General features: G+C 40.3%; 2 protein-coding genes across 2 annotated transcripts; both read left to right on the top strand.

Moving 5' to 3' along the window:
- Window positions 1–235: 235 nt before the first annotated feature.
- LOC116906608 lies at window positions 236–2,026 on the top strand. Its single transcript, XM_032909365.1, has 3 exons — window positions 236–284; window positions 512–637; window positions 1,881–2,026. Exons 1-3 carry the CDS (start codon window positions 236–238, stop codon window positions 2,024–2,026), a joined length of 321 nt encoding a protein of 106 aa, XP_032765256.1.
- A 5,369-nt stretch (window positions 2,027–7,395) lies between these two features.
- On the top strand, window positions 7,396–8,764 carry LOC116906542 (prostate and testis expressed protein 4-like). Its single transcript, XM_032909240.1, has 3 exons — window positions 7,396–7,469; window positions 8,104–8,232; window positions 8,570–8,764. Exons 1-3 carry the CDS (start codon window positions 7,418–7,420, stop codon window positions 8,716–8,718), a joined length of 330 nt encoding a protein of 109 aa, XP_032765131.1. The 5' UTR covers window positions 7,396–7,417; the 3' UTR covers window positions 8,719–8,764.
- Window positions 8,765–20,628: the final 11,864 nt, after the last annotated feature.

Here is a 20,628-nt window from a genome sequence, read left to right as displayed (position 1 = left end):
ACCTGAAGCAATGAAATAAAAGAGAGGAGTAAAAAATTAAGGGAGGTAGATTTGGTATGTTACCAGTGTGGGAGGAGCTTACTTTGAGATTTGCTTCTGAGCAATCTAATACACACTCTTCTTTGTACATGCCTGCATGGATTATAAATTCACTAGAGACTGGTCTTTTCTCTGACTCATTGCTTCTCATCAGCTGTCTGGTACTAACACAGCTGGAAGAATCTGCTTAGGAGAAATGGAAAACCTACTGAAGCTGTGCCTCTTTCTTCTCTGCTTTGAAACAGGTATTGCCTGCAGGTTGCTCCCTTATCTGCTGTACGAAGAAAAGTAAATTAGCTCTTATTCCCCACTCCTCTGTCTGCGGTGTTGGGACATGTTGACTGGAGCATATCTGTAAGCCAAAATATTGGTGCAGCCAAGCTATCCAGAGGTCAGATGATCTATGTTGTCTTTGAGAAAGAACAGTGACAGTGATGATACCCTCCTCCTCTCATCAGTCTCTACACTTTAGGCTTCCCTGTACAGTGTGTGAAATGTAGTTCTTACAAGTACGGAAAATGTACTGGAACACAGGAGACGTGCAATACAAGAGCTGGTGAAAAGTGTATGATACGCAGAACCTGGTATACATCTGAAAGTAAGTATGTGTTCTCTGCTCTGGAGAATATCTATTTCTCCTTCAGGATTCTAAGTACCCTATCTAAGATTCTGGACTTGAAGAAAAAGAATCAACTGATGTCCAGTTATTACATGGAACCATGTGCTACCATCAACATTTGGAGGCTGATAAAGCAAAGGTGAACAGGGCTTCTCTCAGCCATTATACTGATATGGTCACCAGTCTTCTGATTCTCAACATCTCTGCTATTTATGGTCTGCCACAATTACTTTTCCATACCCATGGCAAAACACCATGACCAAGACTTCTTATCAAAGAAATACTTAATTTGGGGTTAGCTGAAGGTTCCTGAGAGGTAAAGTACTTGACCATCATGGGGGGAAACATAGCAGGAATGGGGCTGGGAGACTAGCTAGTAGTTTATATCCTTTAACACACCATGAGGCAGAAAGAGAGAAAGACTGTGAGACAATGAGTTGCTGGCTTTTGAAACCTCAAACCCCACTCCCCAGTTAGATGCCTCATCCAAGAAGGGGGACAAAAAAGTTAAATATTCAAGGTTATGAGGGTCATTCTTATTCAAGCCATTACATGGTCCAAAGACTATAAACAATCAAGTAGTTAAAAGTGCCATTTCTTACAATCTGTCTTGGTGGCTTTCACGTTCTAATGTTTGTTGAGCTTCATTCTTAGCCTAGAGTCACATACTCTGGAAAAGTTTTCCTTATCTAAAGAATACCTTGGTGCTTTCTCAGACTTTCTGCTTCATCTATTTCCTGGTGCACATTTTAGTAATCCTTATTATCATTTCATACTGAGGGCTAATATGACATTGTTCTCTACCTACTGTCTTGCCCACCACTGAGTCTGGACACCAACACTGTTGAACAAGTCCTTCATGCCTGTCTACATGAAAGGGAGAGGATGTTATGTGACTCATCATCCAGAAACTTAATCTCATCACTAAGTGCATGCTTCTACTAGTAAAGGCTCATGGGGTAAAGAATTTTTAAGATGTGTCTTAGGAGCAGGTGGAACAAAGGTCAGAGAGGAACAATATAGATAATAGCTGCTACCAAAGAACATTCTTTTAATGAGTCATTTTAGTCTAAATGTACATAGATATGAGGTTGTATTCTGGCTCTTCCAAACTCATATGAGTGTGTGTGTGTGTGTGTGTGTGTGTGTGTGTGTGTGTGTGTGTGTGTATGTGTATACATACATATATATGTGTGTGTATATTTTTTTTCTTCTTCCACAGTTAATAGAGTGCGAAGTGCTGAGACTAACTGCATGGAATCCTGTAAAATAGAAGAAAAAACATCTGGACATCTAACAGTATATACCTACTGCTGTGATTATATAGATTTCTGCAATGACTTAGGTATTCCAATCATAATGACTTAGCATAAGCTAGTTTCAGTCATTCTCATCAGTCCTTTCCTTTTCATTTGGTCTAAATTTTCTTACATTGACCTCTATTTTTACTCTGGATTATAGATTTTTCTGGTAATCAGTATTGTATAAGTCACAGAACCCAGGGACATTCTTTGCTCTTCTGAATGTATATTTGATCATATAGTCTAATTCTTATGCTTGGCATCCCTAGCCTTATTACCACGGGTATAGCTGAATCTTGATTTCTATTAATGCATTTATCACTTCAGTGTGCATGGCTAAGATAAGTAAATGAGTTAAAAGGTGTAAACTGTCAGGAAGACTATGAACATTCCAAGCATCCTTTGTATACTATGTACTTTATGAAGTTAGAATTTTCTACATTGTGACTTATACTTCCAGGATATAATTTAAAGGAGGTAAGATTGTTTTGTATTCTGTTTTGGCCCTTCACTGTCTTGTTCCATGTCTATAGGCCTGTGGTAAGGCTAAATTTCAAGACAGCAAAAGGCCATGGCACACCAAAACTGCTCACCTACTGGTATCCTGAAAGTAGCAAGACAGAGTTAGGACCAGAGCAAGATACGAAAAACACTCAGTGGCTTATGCTCGTTAAGTAGGCTAAAACGAAAGGTGTCTGAATGAGCTTGTTTCCATGAATGTCAAAATAACAGTGCTATAAGGCCATAGTCCAAGTTTCATCAAATTAAGAAAATCTCCACCTACTGTTTCTGTTATATTGTTGCCAGAAAATAAATACACTAAGCATTCCTTATTCTTTGGAAGATGTTCTTTCTGAGCATGTAGAATATGAATGAAATGTTGTTTACTCCCACCTGTTTTAGGAAGATGATACTACACTAAGTTGCCTTTGTGTCCCTTTGTGTGAGGGAATTGTTTCTAAATCTTCATTTCCTTCCCCCATCTAAGCCCAGACTCCTTGCAATTATACTTTCATTTCTTTAATATGATACATTTTCAGTGCTCAACACTGACTGGAATCACATTTTTTCTGTATGTTTAGAGTATGCTCATAAATCATAAAGTCATCAACCTTTTAGTTAACACACACAGGATTTATTAAACTTTTCTCAGCTATAGACTGTAATTCTCCTTTATTAGCTGAATCATCATTCTTAAGGATCCTGAGTAGAGAAGGGGAAAGTACTTCTGTGAAGTACTTAGTCATAAATGGAATACCTAGGTCACAAGCCCTTCTTCCAAAACTCACTGACCACCGCAGAAGAGGTGGTAGAAATATTGAAAGAGAAAGAAGTGGTGTGGTCCTGGAGAAAAATTGTCTATTGGACATGACAGGTACATTGTAACCATTGACTCATAGCAGCTGTGGTTCCCTACACAAGATTAGAGCAAAAGCTGCACAGAAAAGAAAGAGATTATTTTAGCTTCTAGTATTAGACAGAGTCCATCATGGCTGAGAAAGCATTCAAAAGGAAACAAAACATTGGCAAGAACAAGAGGCTGTCTGATCATATTTTCAGCTACACATAGGAAACAAAGAGAGAGAACAGGAAGTACGGGCAGGCTATAAAACTTAAGGCCACCCTAAAGGCATACTTGCTTTTGTGAGGTTCTACTTCCAAAAAGTCCTACTCTGTTCTCATAAAGCATCCACAACTGTGAATGGTGGTTTCAGCACACATGAGATATGTGGGACATTTATCATCAAAACCACCATACTGTGCCCCTGTCCCTCACAATCTATAGCCAATATATTATGTGAAATACATTTAGTCCCACTTCAAAGTCCCCATAGTCTTTAACAATCTTTACCATTTATACAATGTCTCTTCTCAAGGCAATATGTTAACTATACTCTTCTTGTAAAACACACAAAATCCTAAATTACATAATCCCAACATGCAGTGGCACAAAGTAGTCACTCTCATCCAAAAAGGTGAGAAAAAGGTGCAGAATGAGGAGCAGAATACAAGCAAAACCCAGCAAGGAAGATACTATGTGCTGCAGTTTCATTATCAGTAACTGGAGCTTCAGTTGCAAATGGATTACATGTCTATCCCTCCAGATTCACTGACGGCAACATACAACAATCTTAAACTGATTGCACTCCTTGTATGCAGCTTTCCTTCGCAAATGTCTCGTGTCTCTGGTATCTCCAACATCTTGAGAATTCTGTCAAAATTCTGCTTTTACATTCATAGCTCGATACAAGAGTCTCTGAAGGCCATGGTATCATAAGTTTTGTGCTGCCCTTAATCTCTTCTTTTATTATGTAAAGATCAGTGAATGTGCAAAGAAGGGGAGAAATTGTGAGAAGAAAGGATGTACACATGAAAGTGATTTCTTATTGTCACACAAAAACATGTTTAGCGCAAATTACATGTGCATGACTGTTCCATCCAGTAGCAGATACCATCTGGGGAGACCTTTCACTTAGATTAACATGAAAAGACTAGAAAGGGCTTGCGACACCATAGAAAACTAGATCATTTAGTATGGTAAAAGAAATTCTCTGCTGCAGGACAGACAATAAAAAGGTGATATAAATGAAACCACCAAATAATTGGGGAGACAGAGTCACAACAGAATACCTCTTGTTACTAAATAAAGCTTCAAGCATCAGAACTAGAGAAAATTATATTGTGGGGAAAGGGGGAAATAGCATCTCAAATGCAGCATGAAATTGTCTAAGGAGAAGAACATGAGGCTCCTCTGGAATCAAAACACAGGCCAGAAAAAAAGAACTAGGAACAAAATACTGCTATGGAAAACAAAATTTTTAAGAGTCAATAGTAAGAAACATATGCAATTCTTTCAATGTTAAAAATACACCTCCTTTTAGAAATGCTGGAGTTGAAGAAAGATTGCAAAAGCAGTAGAGAAGCAGCCATGAACTCCAGATGTAATGTCTTTCTGTTTCTGATACTGTATGTTGGTTTTGGTATTTCGAAAAACTAATGAACTCTCAGTAACTTAGTTTATCATCGTCATCATTGTCGTCACCACCACCACCACCACCACCACCACCACCATCATCATCATCCTCAACATCACCTTTATGTGTGTGCATGTACATGTCATGTACATTCCATGACAGATTTCAAAAGTCACTTCTCTAATTCCTCAGTGATTTCCAAGAACCAAACCTTGTCCTCGGGTTTGGGCAGTATGTGCTGAGCTGTCTCACTGACTCTAATTGACCTATCTTTGCTAAAGAAAAAATTCAAGACTAGGTTACATCTGATTGAATTATTGTTCACATGGGAATCCCCAAACAACCGAGTCTGCTTTCAAGGGTCTAAGTTGCTCCCCACAAACTGACAGCAAAGTCCCATTGCAAAAGATAATAGCTATACAATTATTAAACTTAGAAGTCAATCTGGTGCTTACACAGAATCTTGACCTCAATATTCTAGTATCTTTGGTACAGGAAGGTACTCCACATGCTACTAAAGGGAAATACAAATATCATAAACATCAATCCATCTACAAAACCTTTCATATACAATGTTGTTCCTGCCTGTGAGATATGCTAAAGCAATGGTGCCATAAAACTTTGAGTTACCAACCAATATTTGGTTTGATTTAAAACTCACTCCATGAGTTGGGATTCACATCTGACATTACTTGGATGATCAAGAATCAGAAACTCAGTAGCCAAAGAACCTAGAATAAAACCAAATACTACTCTTCTAAAACAAACAAAAAAAACAAACAATAAAATGACTCCTAATGACATTTTACTATACTCAGATCAGAGCCTTGCTCATCCATTATCAGAGATGCTTTCTCCTGCAGCAGATGACAATATATAGATACCCGCAACTAGACATTATGCAGAGAGTGAGAGACCTTGAAATAATCATCATACCTAAATGGGAAATTTCTATCATTTCCCTACCCTCATGGCTCAAAGAACCCTACAGAGGAGACAGGAAAAAAGTGTAAGAGCCAACAGAAATAGAGGATAACAAGAAAACAACATAATCAAGCCTCATATGAATTCACAAACTGAGTCAACATCCCAGAGCATGAACAAGTCTTACCATGTTATATGCATATATATTCAATGACTGAATAATAAGTCAAACCAAGTATCTGAGATGACAGAGACAGCAGTTAGGTAGTGGTCATAGTAAAGCCACTGCTTCTCAACAATCCCAGCACCTGACACAACTGTCTTCTAAATCCACAGTAATTCAAATCACTGATAGTACAATTTTTCCAGAGTATTTAGACCATCTATAAATCAGAACCTGAAGACACTGAGACACTTTCACCCTAAAAAGGATCATGACTGGGATTGTGGTAACATATTCCTTATCTTTACTTCTTTAGTGATTCTCCAAATACAAGAAGTTCATGGTGCTAGAAAAGAGTTCATCTTCACAAGGTGTTTTATCCAATTCAACAATGAAACATTCTAAAGGCATCACATGATGGACTCTGTGTTAGCTACTCAGTTATCACAGGGGTGAACAGTACAGAAAAACACTAAAGCTTCAGAATGAGACAGGTATGTCAAGGTTTAAAAGAATAATGATGGATGGGGAAATCAGAACCTGTCAGCAACCTCCCAGGCATTAGGGTAGAATAAAGGTGTTGAAATCTCGTATCTCACTCCTGCTCACATTACAGAACAACATAACCCTACATTTTCCTGTCAAGTTTAGAGAGGACTGCAATAGAACCTTTTCTTTGAGATGTATCTGAAAGTAGCTTTGAGCATAAATAGTAATACTCCTCAGATAGCGTTTATCCAGTGTTTAAAATTCTTACTCTAAGAATATGGGCCCACATTGGAAGGCAAGAGAACTTGTGTGCTTCTTGGGCCATCGTTTCTCCCTGTAGTATGATATCCAACCCTGTTTATTTCTCAAAAAATCTGATCCCAGTGAAACACTGCCTTTATTTTTAAATTGTACCATTGTTAAAACTTAGTTAAGACTTTGTGTATTAAATCCCTCGTGACTTTATACATGGAATCTCTGGTGGCAGAAGTTCACCTTGTGGTGACTCTCCACTTTCTTCTTTCTAGGTGATCACTCTCTGCTGTGATTGGGAAAAGAGGTTATTTACATATCTTTTCAAGAAGCCCCATATAGACTGGGGCTTTCAAGCTACATATTTTACATACCATACATAAAAATTCCTGTGATGATATTGCTTCTTTGATTATTTTACAGTTTTGACAATCTTACCTCTGAGGAGGAACAAGGGGGAAAAATTCGTTACAGAAGAAAGATCTGGACAACTGCCAGATAATCATGATTTAGATTGGCATCTAGTTTTACCTTTCATGTTCATACTTGCCAATGAAGAGAGTTATGAAATAGTTGGCTACTTATTAGCCTGTGCTAGATCATCATCTAGTTCCATTTCTATTCTACACCTGCTGCAAGAATTAGAAGATCCTCAATGGGGAATGAACCAAAGCTGGGCATCATTCTGCTACTCTGTATGCAAACTGGTAAATATTGGGAAACCGGTTTCCTAGCTGCTAAGGAATCAGTTTAACTTGAACCCTGACATATTTTTAGTAAATCTTTTGTTTTGGGGCTCTATGGGCTTAAACGGGGATAATATCCAGTTTCACCAAGAGAGAAGCTTTAATCCTGGCCATTAGATTTCTGTTTTGTTTGGTTTTTTGTTTTGTTTTTTTTTTTTTTTGCATGGATCTTCTTTAACTTACTCTTCTTCACTAGAGACTTGACATAACATTGCGTCTTCTATATTTGTTAAAGTATGACTTAATCTGTCGAGTGAGGCATCCACAACTACCATAGTACTGCTACCTAATATGAAGCTTGAATTTTGCCCCAACTCTGGCAACTCTGAGGAAATTCTCATCTTCATTCTACTACAGTAAATGTAGAAGTGTAAAAAACAAACTAAGTAGGGGTAGTTTCTTATGGAGAATCCTTCATCTTCCTGCCTACCAGTTTTGCCCTTGGCTTCTATAGGGAAAGAATTAGATCATCCATTTGTTTAAAACATGTTGCTACCTGAAATATATCTCTGTAAGGTAAAACCTTAATGAGGTCAAGCAGCCTGGGAGTTTGAGTACTTCTCTTTTCTTTCAAGTCTTTCTTTATTTCTTGCAGCTTTAGCGCTTCTGTGTAGAGAATGTACATCCTATTTACATCAGAAATGTCTACATGAAATGAAAACATGCACAGCCAAAGATGGTGAATCCTGTCTAACTGTTAGAATGTGGAATACACCTTACAGTGGTAAGTAGTGTGTGAAGTTAATGTGGGAGGGACGGTGCCTCTTTCTCTTCAAGGCCTCAAATTTATTTTTATGGTACGGGAGCCATAAGAATAGAATCAGTTGAGCTCAAGATCTCCACAGAGCCTGGAAGACACCAAATGTTTATAAAGTACTTTGTGCCTTCCTGCATGAGAGGCAACAGTCAGTTTGTTACACTATTTACAGTGTAAAGGCAATGTAGGATTAATATTATAGAGAAATGGTTTGTCATTTAATATGATCTTGGTTTACTCTTACTTGGATTTGTGGCCTGCTTCATTCAAAACAATATATTAACTCTATTTTTGTCTCCCACAGAACAGGTACCAAATGAAGCATACTCTAGATGCCAGAAAAACTGTACAACAGATGACTATTACTATGGCGATTATACAGTAATGATAAAATGTTGTGAGGCATATGACTTCTGTAATGATCTTCTTGTGCCAATTGATGAATGGTCCTGAAGAACCTTCAGATTATCTTATGGCTTCCTCCAGTCTTCCTCATCTTATTTTTTTCAAATAAATTCAAATAAATGATGTAGTTGTTTATGATTTAAATAATAAAACACAGATGAACCCCAACCAAAGCAAAGAATGCATTTTTAAACAGGATTTTTTTCATATGCAATTCAACAAGTATAATATTTATATTGTACTTCTAAAATTAAGATAATTTGAAATTTTCTGTAAAGCAGATGTTGAATTAAAAATCAATATTCCCACTCTGAAATAAAACATTTTAATAAAGTTTTTAAAAAGGTTAGTCCTATCATCTACAGAGAGCTAATTTGTTCTTTGCTTGCTGAAAAACAATAGCAAATACCAAGAAAGTACAGGAAGAGTATAAAAAAGAAGTTAGTTTCTCTTTATTGTTTTTCAGTAGTTAAAATCCATGATTTTAGATTTTTTTATGGCAAACTGAATTTATTCAACTTCTTTGAGCTTACACTTAACTGACAAAATTATACCACTAGATTTTATATTAGTAATTAAAATGAAAATATTTTAGTATGCTTTCAATATACTGATTTTCATGTAGCTGATTTATAACATAATGTATGATAGTACAGAGTATGTATATGTTTGTATATTACATATTATTTTATTCATTAAAAGCAGTCAATTATAATTTGAACAGTTAGAACCACATATATCAAATTTCAAGTACTCAAGCCTAACCTACAGAATGTGAATTGTAGAAGAATTGCCAGTATTATACTGCTCCATGGTCATGTCTATAAGGTATTTTCTTGATTAGTGATAGATACGAAAGGGTATCACATTGGATAGTGTCATCCCTGAGCAGGTGGTCCTAAGGAAGCTGTCTGAGTAAGTCATAGGGAGCAAACCAAAAGCAATATTCCTCCATGGTTGCTTTCTCTGTCTCTGTTTGAATTCCTGCTATGCCTTGTCTCAGTGATAGACAGTGCTTGGGACATGTAAGACAAACGAACATTCACTTTATTTCTATTTTTTATACTACAGATTTTATTCACCTCCCTAATCCACCCCAGGGAGTTCCACATCCCATAGGCACTCCCCTCCCCTTAAACTCCCCCGCACTCCATCTCCACAGGATGTTTCTCATGCCACACACCCACCAGACCTCTAAACTTCCTGGGGCCTCCAGTCTCTTGAGGGTTAGGTTCCTCTTCTCTGACTGAACCCAGACCCAGGAGTCCTCTACTATATATGTTGGAGGCCTCATCTCAGCTGGTGTATGCTGCCTGATTGGTGATCCTGTGCCTAAAAGATCTCAGGGGTCCAGGTTAATTGAGACTGCTGGTCTTACTACAGGGTTTCCCTCCTCCTTAGCTTCCTTCAGCTTTTCCCTAATTCAACCAGAGGGGTCAGCAGCTTCTGTTGGTTGGGTGCACATATCTGCATCTGACTCTTTCAGCTGCTTGTTGGGTCCTTGGGAGAGGAGTCATGATAGGTCCCTTTTTGTGAACGGCCCATAGCTTCAGTAATGGTGTAAGATCTGGGGCCTACCCTTGAGCTGGAACCCCCTTTGGGCCTGCTGCTGGACCTTCTTTCCCTCCAGTTTTTCTAAATTTCCATTCCTGCACTTCTTTCAGACAGGAAGAATTGTGGGTCAGAGCTTTGGCTGTAGGATAGCAACCCCACCACTCACTTGATACCCTGCCTTTCTGCTGTAGGTGGATTCAATAAGTTCCCTCTCCCCACTGTAGGACCTTTCATCTAGGGTGTGCCCATTTCAGTTCTGAGAGTCTCACTTTCCAGGCGTCTCATACATTCTATAGGATCCTCCAAACCTCCTTTTTAGAGGGTCCTCCAAACCTCCTTCCTCCCAAGGTCACCTACTTCCATTCTTTCTGCTGTCACTCTGGGCTTCAGTCCTTTTCCCCCACCCAATACCAGATTATGTTCCCCTATCCCCAAATCCCATCTCCTATCCCTCCCCTGTCCCTCACTCCCCTCCCCCCTTATGGTTCCTTTCTTCTACCTCCCAAATGGAACTGAGGCATCCTCACTTGGGCCTTTCAGCTTGTTGACCTTTTGGAGTTCTATGGACTATATCTTTGGTATTCCATACATTTTGGCTACTATCCATTTATTAGTGAGAACATACTGTGCATGTCATTTTGGGTGGGGGTTACTTCACACAGGATGACATTTTCTAGTTCCATCCATTTGCCTGCAAAACTTAGGATGTCCTCATTCTTAATAGCTGAGTAGTATTCCACTGTGTAGATGCACCACATTTTCTGCATCCATTCTTCTGTCGTGGGGCACCTGGGTTATTTCCAGCTTCTGGCTGTCATAAATAAGGCCACTATGAAAATAGTGGAACTGTGTGCCTGTGGCATGGTGGGGCATCTTTTGGGTATATTCCCAAGAGTGGTATTGCTGGGTCTTCAGGTAGGTCTATTTACAATTTTCTGAGGAACCTCCAAGTTGATTTCCAGAGTGGTGTACAAGTTTGCAATCCCACGGCAATGGAGGAGTGTTCATCTTTCTCTACGTCCTTGTCAACATGTGTTGTTACCTGATATTGTAATGTTAGGCATTGTGATTGGTATAAGGTGAAATCTCAGGGTCATTTTGATTTGCATTTCTCTGATCACTAAGGACTTTGAACAATTCTTTAGGTGCTTCTCAGCCATTCAAGATCCCTCTATTGTGAATTCATGGTTTAGTTCTATACCCCATTTTTTGATTGGTTTGTCTGGTTTTTTAGTGTTAAGCTTTTTGAGTTCTTTATATATTTTGGATATTAGCCCTCTATCGCAGGTGGGGTTAGTGAGGATTTTTTTCCCAATCCATAGATGCCAATTTGTCTTATTAACTATGTCCTTTGTCTTACAGAAACTTTCCACTTTCATGAGTTCCCATTTATCAGTTCTTGATCATAGAACATGAGCCATAGGAGTTGTGTTTAGAAAATTTCTCCCTGTGCCAACGAATTCAAGGCTCTTTCCCACTTTCTCTTCTATTGAATTCAGTATATCTAGTTTTATGTTGAGATCCTTAATCCACTTGGACTTGATCTTTGTGCATGGTGACAAATGTGGGTCTATTTTCACTTTTCTACATACAGACAGCCAGTTAGACCAGCACCATTCATTGAAGATGCTTTCTTTTTTCCATTGTATATTTTCGCCTTCTTTGTCAAAAGTCAAGTGTGTGTAAGTGTGTGGTTTTATTTCAGAGTCTTCAACTCTATTTCATTGATCAACCTGTCTGTCTCTGTACTGGTACCATGCAGTTTTTATAACTATTACTCTATAGTAGAGCTTGAGGTCAGGGATGGTGATCCTGCAGCAATTCTTTTATTGTTAAGAAATGGTTTTGTTATTCTGGGGTTTTTGCCTTTCCAGATTAATTTGAGAGTTGCTCTTTCTATGACTTTGAAGAATTGTGTTGGAATTTTGATGGAGATTGCATTGAATCTATAGATTGAATTTGGTAGGATGGTCATTTTTACTGTGGTAATTCTGTCAATCCATGAGCATGGGAGATCTCTCCATTTTCTGAGATCTTCGATTTCTTTCTTGAGAAACTTGAAGTTCTTATCATAAAAACCTTTCACTTCGTTGGTTAGAGTTACCCCAAGATATTTTATATTATCAGTGGCTATTGTTAAGGGAATTGTTTCCCTGATTTCTTTCTCAGCCTGTTTACCATTTGTATAAAGGAAGGCTACTGATTTATTTGAGTTAATTTTATATCCAGACAGTTTGCTGAAGTTGTTTATCACCTGGAGAAGGTCTCTGGTAGAATTTCATATCATCTGCAAATAGTGATACCTTTAACTCTTCTTTGCCAATTTGTATCCTTTCATCTCTTTTTTTGTCTTATTGTTCTAGATAGCACTTCAAGTACTATATTGAATAGATATTGGGAGAGTGTACAACCTCATCTCATCCCAGATTTTAGTGGGATTACTTCAAGTATCTCTCCATTAAATTTGATATTGGTTGTTGGTTTGCAGTAAATTGCTTTTATTATGTTTTGATATGAACCTTGAATTCCTGATCCCACCAATAGTTTTAAGATGAAGGGGTGTCATATTTTGTCAAATGTTTTTTACACATCTAAGGAGATGGTCATGTGATTTTTTTTCTTTGAGTTTGTTTATATGGTGGGTTACATTAATGGATTTTCATATATTAACCCAACCTTGCATCCCAGAGTTGAAGCCTACTTGATCATGATTAATGATGGTGTTGATCTGTTCTTGGTTTCAGTTTGCAAGAATTTTATTGAGTATTTTGCATCAATATTAATAAACAAGATTAGTCTGAAGTTCTCTTTTTTGGGTAAGGTCCTTGTGTGGTTTAGGTATCAGAGTAATTATGGCTTCATATAATGAATTAGGTAGTGTTCCTCCTGTTTCTATTTTATGGAATAGTTTAAGGAACATTGGTATCAGGTCTTCTTTAAAGGTAATTTTTCAATGAGTTCTTCTATTTCCTTATGGGATATGGACCTGTTCAGAAAGTTTACCTGCTCTTGATTTAACTATGGTATGTGGTATCTGTCTAGAAAACCATCCATTTCATCTAGATTTTCCACTTCTGTTGAGTATAAGTTTTGTAGTGAAAGACCACCAGGGTGGGGAAGACCCCCACTCAAATCTCGACATGACGCAACCCCCCAAGAACTCACGAGAAACCGGTCTTGATGTAATAAACAAGAGGTGTATTTGAGGAACCAGAGCTCTGGGGACGACACATATCTCATGCAGGAGACAGAGGAGTTGACCCCGAGCCCAATTAGGGGAAGGTATTTATAGGGAAAATTACATAGGTAGTTGGCAACAGTTACACAACACAATTTCATTGGTTTGTAACTTGGGCTCAGTTCAACTATAGGCCACCCTGTTTTGGGGGCAAGCTGACCCTAGTTCTTATTTTTCTCAGGACTGTCAAGTCAGGCCTTATCAAGGCCAGATGGTTTGTGGTGGCTATAGCCAGGCACATCCCCAAAACATGTTATGTTATGCTTTGCTGTGAGGTGCATTTGTCCTCACAGCAGGGTCAGAGGGGATAGTTTAAAATCTTTATTCTTTCATTCCCCACTTCTGCTTGTGACTAGTTCTAATCTTAGAACTCAGGGCTTTCTTCAATTTTTCCCCTAAGGTCTTCTGAAGCATGATATTGTTGGTGAAGCATTAAAATCTGTACTGCACTAGCTCTTTTTCTAATAAAGGCTATTAACTTATTAAAAAATACAGGGTTCAAATGTCAAAAGTAACGAGAATAACTAAGGGTCCTAGGAGCGTGGAAATTAGTCTTACATCCCCAAGCAGAGCAGTATAAACTTTCTACGCCCCACAACGCTGGATAGTAGCCCGGTCTTGGCCATCTCGGGGGCAAACGTAAAATACCAGTCTCCCCAATTGGCACCTTGCTTCTGGACTTCTGTATCCGAACTTGCCCCCAGGTGAAAATCTCTTTGGGACTTCTAAGGGCATACTTTGAGGATCTGTGTCAGGAATGTCCCAGGTGTCCAGCCCAGCTACTAACTTACAAAAGTGAGGGGTGAGAGTGGGCCACCATGTATATGGTGGGGTCACTTTGGAGATGGACCATATTACCTCCCCGGCCTGGGAGGAAACTTGCCAAGTCAGTTTCTAGGGGATATGGGGATTATAAGCACTTACAACAGAGATGGAGCTCAAGAGGATTAGCAGTCTTTTCTAACTTCCATTCATTTCTGAGAACATCTGGTGCTGTCTTCAAATGGGAGGCATGGACCCATACAGCAATCCCGTCTAGCTTAACAGTACTAGGTAGGGTTCTTTCCAGTGAGGTTCTAAATTCTCAGCCTGGTGTCACTGGACCAGGACTGCGTCTCCCGCTGGGAACTGGTGAGGTGCCCTGGACTTCCCATCTTGTAGGCGTCCTTCACTTGGCTCCAAATTCCACTTTGGACCGTTTCTAAAGTCTTTAAATGAGCAAACAGGGTTTTAGGAAAGACCTCAGGGTAGGGGTCCCCGCCCGATTCAGTGAGGGGCGGGGGAGCTCCCATACATAATCTCATAAGGTGTGAGGCCAAAAGGATCAGGAGTGTTCCATACACAGAACAAAGCAAAAGGAAGGACAGTCCAGTCTCCCCCGCCAGACTCTAAGGCCAATTTTGTCAAGGCCCCTTTATAGTTCTATTTATCTTTTTTACCTCCCCTGAACTCTGTAGTCTCTTCAGGGACATGGGTAAGGCTGAATCCAGAAGGGGCATTTTTTGCTCTGAAGAGAGCAAGAGGAAAGGAGTGCCACCAAGTCTGCGCCAGTCTCCGTGGTCAATTTGGTCAGGGTCTCTTTTAGAATTTTATTTATTCTCTCTACCTGTCCTGAACTTTGAGGTCTGTAGATGTAATATAATTTTTTAATCGACCTCTAAATACCTGGCTACATCCTGGCTTACCTTGACAACGAAAGCAGGGCCGTGATCTGACCAATTACCTTAGGCACTCCAAACAGGGGGAAGATTTCTCCCAGTATTTTCTTGATCACTACCAAGGCCATCTCTTGCTTGGTGGGGAAAGCTTCTACGCATTCCTAAAAAGGTATCGATAAACACTAGGAAACATTTGTAACCATATTTTCCTGGTTTTATCTCTGTGAAGTCCACTTCTCAGTAGGGTCCAGGCCGTTCCCCATGGAGCCTCCTGCCAGAGTCAACTTTCCTGAAAACAGTTACCTTTTGGCATGGTATACATCAGTGTACTATCTGTTCCATGAGATACTTGAGACCTGTGACATAATATTTAGTTTTTGAAGACGTCTGGATGAGTTTGCTTACTCCTAAGTGAGTCCATTGATGCATTTGTTTTATCATGGCCTTTGCCTGTTTTTGTAGCAGGATCTTCTTTCCTGTTGAGGTATACCAGAGTCTCTTCCTCAGCCTGGCTGGGTCATGTGGGGTCCTTAACAGAGCCAGAATCTCTTTTTTCTTGTCCTCAGATGTCAAATAGGCTGTAGCAAAGGCATACTTGCTGTCCACATAGATGTTAAGTCTCTTTCTCAGCTCAAGGGCTTTGGTGAGGGGAGCGAGCTCTACCCTCTGAGTAGAGGTGCCTTCTGGTAGGGCCTGAGCCCATATGACTCTGTTTCCATCCACCACTGCTGCCCCAGCCCATCTTTTTCCTTCTCTAAGAAGCTGCTCCCATCTATGAACCAGATGGCATCTACCCCCTCTGTGGCTGGTCAGTCAGATCTTTATGCCACCGCTGTGCTTTAGTGAGCACCTGCTGACAGTCATGAAGCAGGTGTCTAGGTCAGGGTCTGGGAGCAGGATTGTAGGGTTCAGACTCGTAGGAGCAGTCTGGGATCAGAAGGAACAAGTGGGATATCCGGCCCACGCCAAGGTCCACTGTTCTTCGGGTAGTCCATGAGTATTATTTGTTGCCCATAGTCCCCTGTACTCAAGGTCTTTTGCTGGACACTAGCACAGAGTGTTGGGCCCCGTATTCACAAAACAACTGGCCAGGCTTCTCTTCTATCTTTGTGCATAGCCAGCACTCTAGGACCGAGAGGCTTGCCTTCGGGGATGCTGGAGAAGCCCCTCTTGTTTTTCCTGGGGCAGTCCCTGACCCAGTGTCCTTTGTGTTTGCATTAGGCACACTGATCTTTTGTAGGGAGCTGCGAGGTCCCGCGCCCCGGGGATGGCGCCGGTTTCCACCTTCTGCTCATTGAGAAAAACAAGTCATTGAGAAAAACAAGTCCTTATTTGGCTGTTCCTGCTTGGCCTGGTCACTTCTGCATAGGACAACCTATCTGCTATCCCCCACGTGGTTAGCTAGGATTGGCCATCGCTAGCTATTTAAGTGTGGTGCAGGGATTTCCTGGGGTCAGAAGATTGTATCAAGGTTCCTGAGTAAAACTGCTTGAAGAAGATCTCCTCTGGTCGAGTCTTCCTTGCTGGTCTAGGTTGGGCGAGGCAAGTGGTGGCCCATATGGGGACCCGGAGATCAGAACTTCTCGCAGTCAGGGCAGTGCTGGAAAGTTCCCAAGGTAAGGTGGGATGATAAGGACCACGGGAAATTAGTGGCTATAAAGTTTCAGGGTAGTAAGCAAGAAAGTTCGCAGTCGTAGCGAACCGAAGGTAAAAACAGGCAGCCTTGTAGTTGATGGACTTTTTCATCCTCCTTTTGTGGCTGCTTGTAAACCTCCTTTTTCATTTGGGAATCATTTTTGCCTATTGCTGTGATGGGAAATTCACAATCCCACCCAATTTTTCTGGCTCTTCAGGAGCTGTCTGAATCAAGAAAGTTGAAGATGAAAAGGAGCACCATAGAGAGGTTTCTGAGTGAATGTAATGCCATTGCACCCTGGTTCACAGTCTCGAGTAATCTTTCTGTTGCTTGTTGGGACAAACTAGGCGAAGACTTAGACTTTGCATGGTCCCAAGGAACCTTAAAACCAGGAGTTCGCCCAGTTTGGCATATAGTGCATAGTTGCCTGGAGGATCAGAGGTGTTGTCAGGAAGCAGAACGTATTGGGGACAAGTGGCAACCATGGGGCAAAACTGGAAGTAAGTAGTGCTACAAAGGTTTTGTCTTAGCGATGGGAACTACAAGTTCCTCGTTATTAGTCGTAGATAAGCTTGTAAGTTTACTCAAACAAGGTACTAGTACTAAGGTAAAGATAGCCCAAGATTTTGTTAAAACTATAGAACAAGTCAGTCCTTGATTTATAGCTAGTGGCGGTTTGAATATTCTGGATTGGAAAGGGAGATTGAGAAATTTGGAGAAAATGGGCCAGGAAAGGCCCCAGTAAGCAGAATTCAGAAGGCTCTCAGAAATTGAAAGCATGTGCAAAGATAAAGATTTGGGGTAGTGGTGAGTAAACCTTGTCAAAAGGGGACAAGGTAATAATGGTAAAATGTTTTTGTATATGTGTCCTTTTAGAGTTATGTTTAAATCTAAAGAAGCAAAGTCAATTCTCATAGATGCTTTTAGTCTTTGGACTCTGACTAGAGACAGTTTACACCCTAGACAAGAGAGAGAATGGGGTTGAGAAAAACAGTCCTCCCGGACTCTCCACTTTGGAGATGCTTTGGCAAAAGAAGGAAATGAGCTTAAGTTTTTTGGAGCTCTCCTGGAGACAGAAGGAGGTGGGAGACGTCTTGCCTCCTTGCTGGCTCCTATTGGAAAAGTGCTTATTTCTGGTTCTGGGTCCTTTAGGTAGGATGTCTGGGTTCCTTTGGTGGGACACCATCTAGTCCTTTTCCTCTATGTCTGTTGTCTGTTCTTGGTGCACCAAGTTGTCCATGTATGTCAATTTATGTCTGGGTTTTCTTCTCACTGCTTGAATGTTTTGTGTTTCATGTTTAAAAGAAAAAAAACTGGTTAAAACTTTAAATGCTGGTTGATTCACCCATTAATGTAGTTTTAACTCCTTTCAAGAAAGGAACAAATAAATAAAAAGTTTCGATTGGCTTTTGGAGCCCTGCATCTGTAGCTAGAAGCCTAAGTCCACTGGGCAAGCTCCCCAGGGGGCTGGCTAAATGTGTACACTAGCCAATCCTAAAGGCACCAGGATCTTCACGGCTTCTATGGTAATGGAACTGATGGCTGTTTCTCTTGGAAAAATCTTTGACTGGGATTATTGGACTCAACAGATGACAAGGTGTTTCTCTTAAAACAACAGCTAGAAAAAGTAAAAATGGTGATTGATTTAAATATTAAAGAGATGTGTAGCCACTTCATTTTTGTTTCTGATTGGTTTTTAAATGTATAATATGCTTTACATGTCTTGGTTAAAGGTTACTGGCTTTTAAGTTATTGGGTATGGTTAAAAATTTATAACATTGGTAACATAAAGTTGACTTAAACCTCATAATAGATAGAGTAATTTTAGACAACACGTGGCATGAGCCAACCCAGGGAAACAGGTCTAAATTGGAATAATATTTTAATATAATTCTTATCCTGGAAACTAGACTTATAAAAATTTAGGGCAATGTCTCTTTCTTGAGGAATTAGAGCCTGCACCATCATCCATTCATATGCAAGAATTTGCAGTCAAACTTTAAAGCATGAGGAATGGACTTGGTGTTTTGGAGAGAATGGATTTTGGAGAACAGATGGTTTGTTGGAGGTTGAGTTTTGTTTTCCAAAGTTATGGTTGTGCTCTGGTGTTAAAGGGAAGCTTAAAGATTGTGGTTAAAGATTGCCAGTGTTACACTGGCTACAGTTACAGAGAGGCTCAAGATTCTAACTTGCACATATTTGTACTTAAAAAAAAAATTTAAACAGGTGAAGATTGTTACAAGATTTACAAATGGATGATGATGGCCTTTCTGCTGCTGACCGACATCAATGTCGAGCAGGCACGTTGAAAGGTTATGTGAAATGAAAAGATGTGATCACTGGCTTATGGCATGGGCCAGATCCCGTGTTGTCGTGGGTGAGAGGGTCTGTTTGTGTGTTTCCTCAGGACCGGCAAGATCCGTTGTGGGTCCCAGGTGCAACAAGAATGTAGGGAGCTGCGAGGTCCCGCGCCCCGGGGATAGCGCCGGTTTCCACCTTCCGCTCATTGAGAAAAACAAGTCCTTGAGAAAAACAAGTCCTTATTTGGCTGTTCCTGCTTGGCCTGGTCACTTCTGCATAGTACAACCTATCCGCTATCCCCACGTGGTTTGCTAGGATTGGCCATCGCTAGCTATTTAAGTGTGGTGCAGGGATTTCCTGGGGTCAGAAGATTGTATCAAGGTTCCTGAGTAAAACTGCTTGAAGAAGATCTCCTCTGGTCATGTCTTCCTTGCTGGTTGAGGTTGGACACGGCAATCTTTAGCCAGGAATTCTCTTCTGTTGCCAGGTACTGTCTTTCTAGGTTCCCTAACTACTGTGGCCAGTATATGTTCCTCTCTTATCTTTTATCTCTCTTTAGCTCTCTAGCTTCCTCCTCTTTTTGTCTTTTTTCTTTTCTAGCTTCCTGCTTTTTTTTAACCTTCTTTCATCTTTCTCTTCCTCAGTCTTTCTGTTATATCTTCTGCATCTTCCTCTACAGCTACTAGATGCTGTTCACTTATGTGTACAGACCATGAACCACACTTCAACCTTACTTTCTATGCAACTTACACCAGCTCTCAGCAACTTAGCTTAACCCTTCAAGTTTCTGTAACTTTTTCTTTGTATCTTTTTCTCACCTTAGCCAGATTGGTGGGGCATTTTCCAGCCCCTTGGAGCCCCACCCTTGGAGCCTGGCAGTAGACCTGGAGAACTCCCTACTTTCAGGAGTATTGAAGTCAACAGTCAGGAGTGAGGGTCTTCCATCCATGTCTGGAACATCTTTTCTGGCCTCTAATAGGATTCTGTCTTTCCTCGGTGGTAAAGAAGACCTGAAACAGTTACTAACAAGCATCTCAAATGGGATGGTGAGAAAAGAAGAGAATCTAGAGAATAGAGGTCCACTGAAGAGGACGAATAGCATTCAGTCACACAGCTAAACCAGGAGGCCTTTTTGGGACAAAAAGGTCGTTGTAAAAATAAGCACAAGCTTTGTGCCTGTGAAACAGAAAGGTGAGCAGAGAGGCAGCCGATCTGTTATCGATTGTCTTTCTGGACTTAGATTTTCCCTCACAGAGTATCTCTCTTCAGTGTCAGCTTGGTGGCTTTGCCTCTCAAGAGAACCAGCCTCCAAATGTCACTAGGCTTCCAGTAAGAACTAATAGCAAAAGGATGAAGAGATGGTTAGGACCTGGGTGTTAGGTGCCAAGTGGCTGACATAAGAATTATAACCGGTTCACCTGGGACTTTCAGGACCTCAGTAGCAGCCCTTTACCAAACTGTCTCACTGGGTTAAAGGCCCATGGAAAAGAAAAGATTAATCCTGACATTGGCCACAGCCAAAGCCTGAATTCTAAATTTTGACTGGCAAAACAAAGTTCTTCACAGTTTGT

This window comes from Rattus rattus, chromosome 8, assembly GCF_011064425.1.
Source record: "Rattus rattus isolate New Zealand chromosome 8, Rrattus_CSIRO_v1, whole genome shotgun sequence".
Classification (NCBI taxonomy): domain Eukaryota; kingdom Metazoa; phylum Chordata; class Mammalia; order Rodentia; family Muridae; genus Rattus; species Rattus rattus.
The sequence above is the reverse complement of the archived record's forward strand: the minus strand, read 5'-3'. Positions and strand labels throughout refer to the sequence as shown.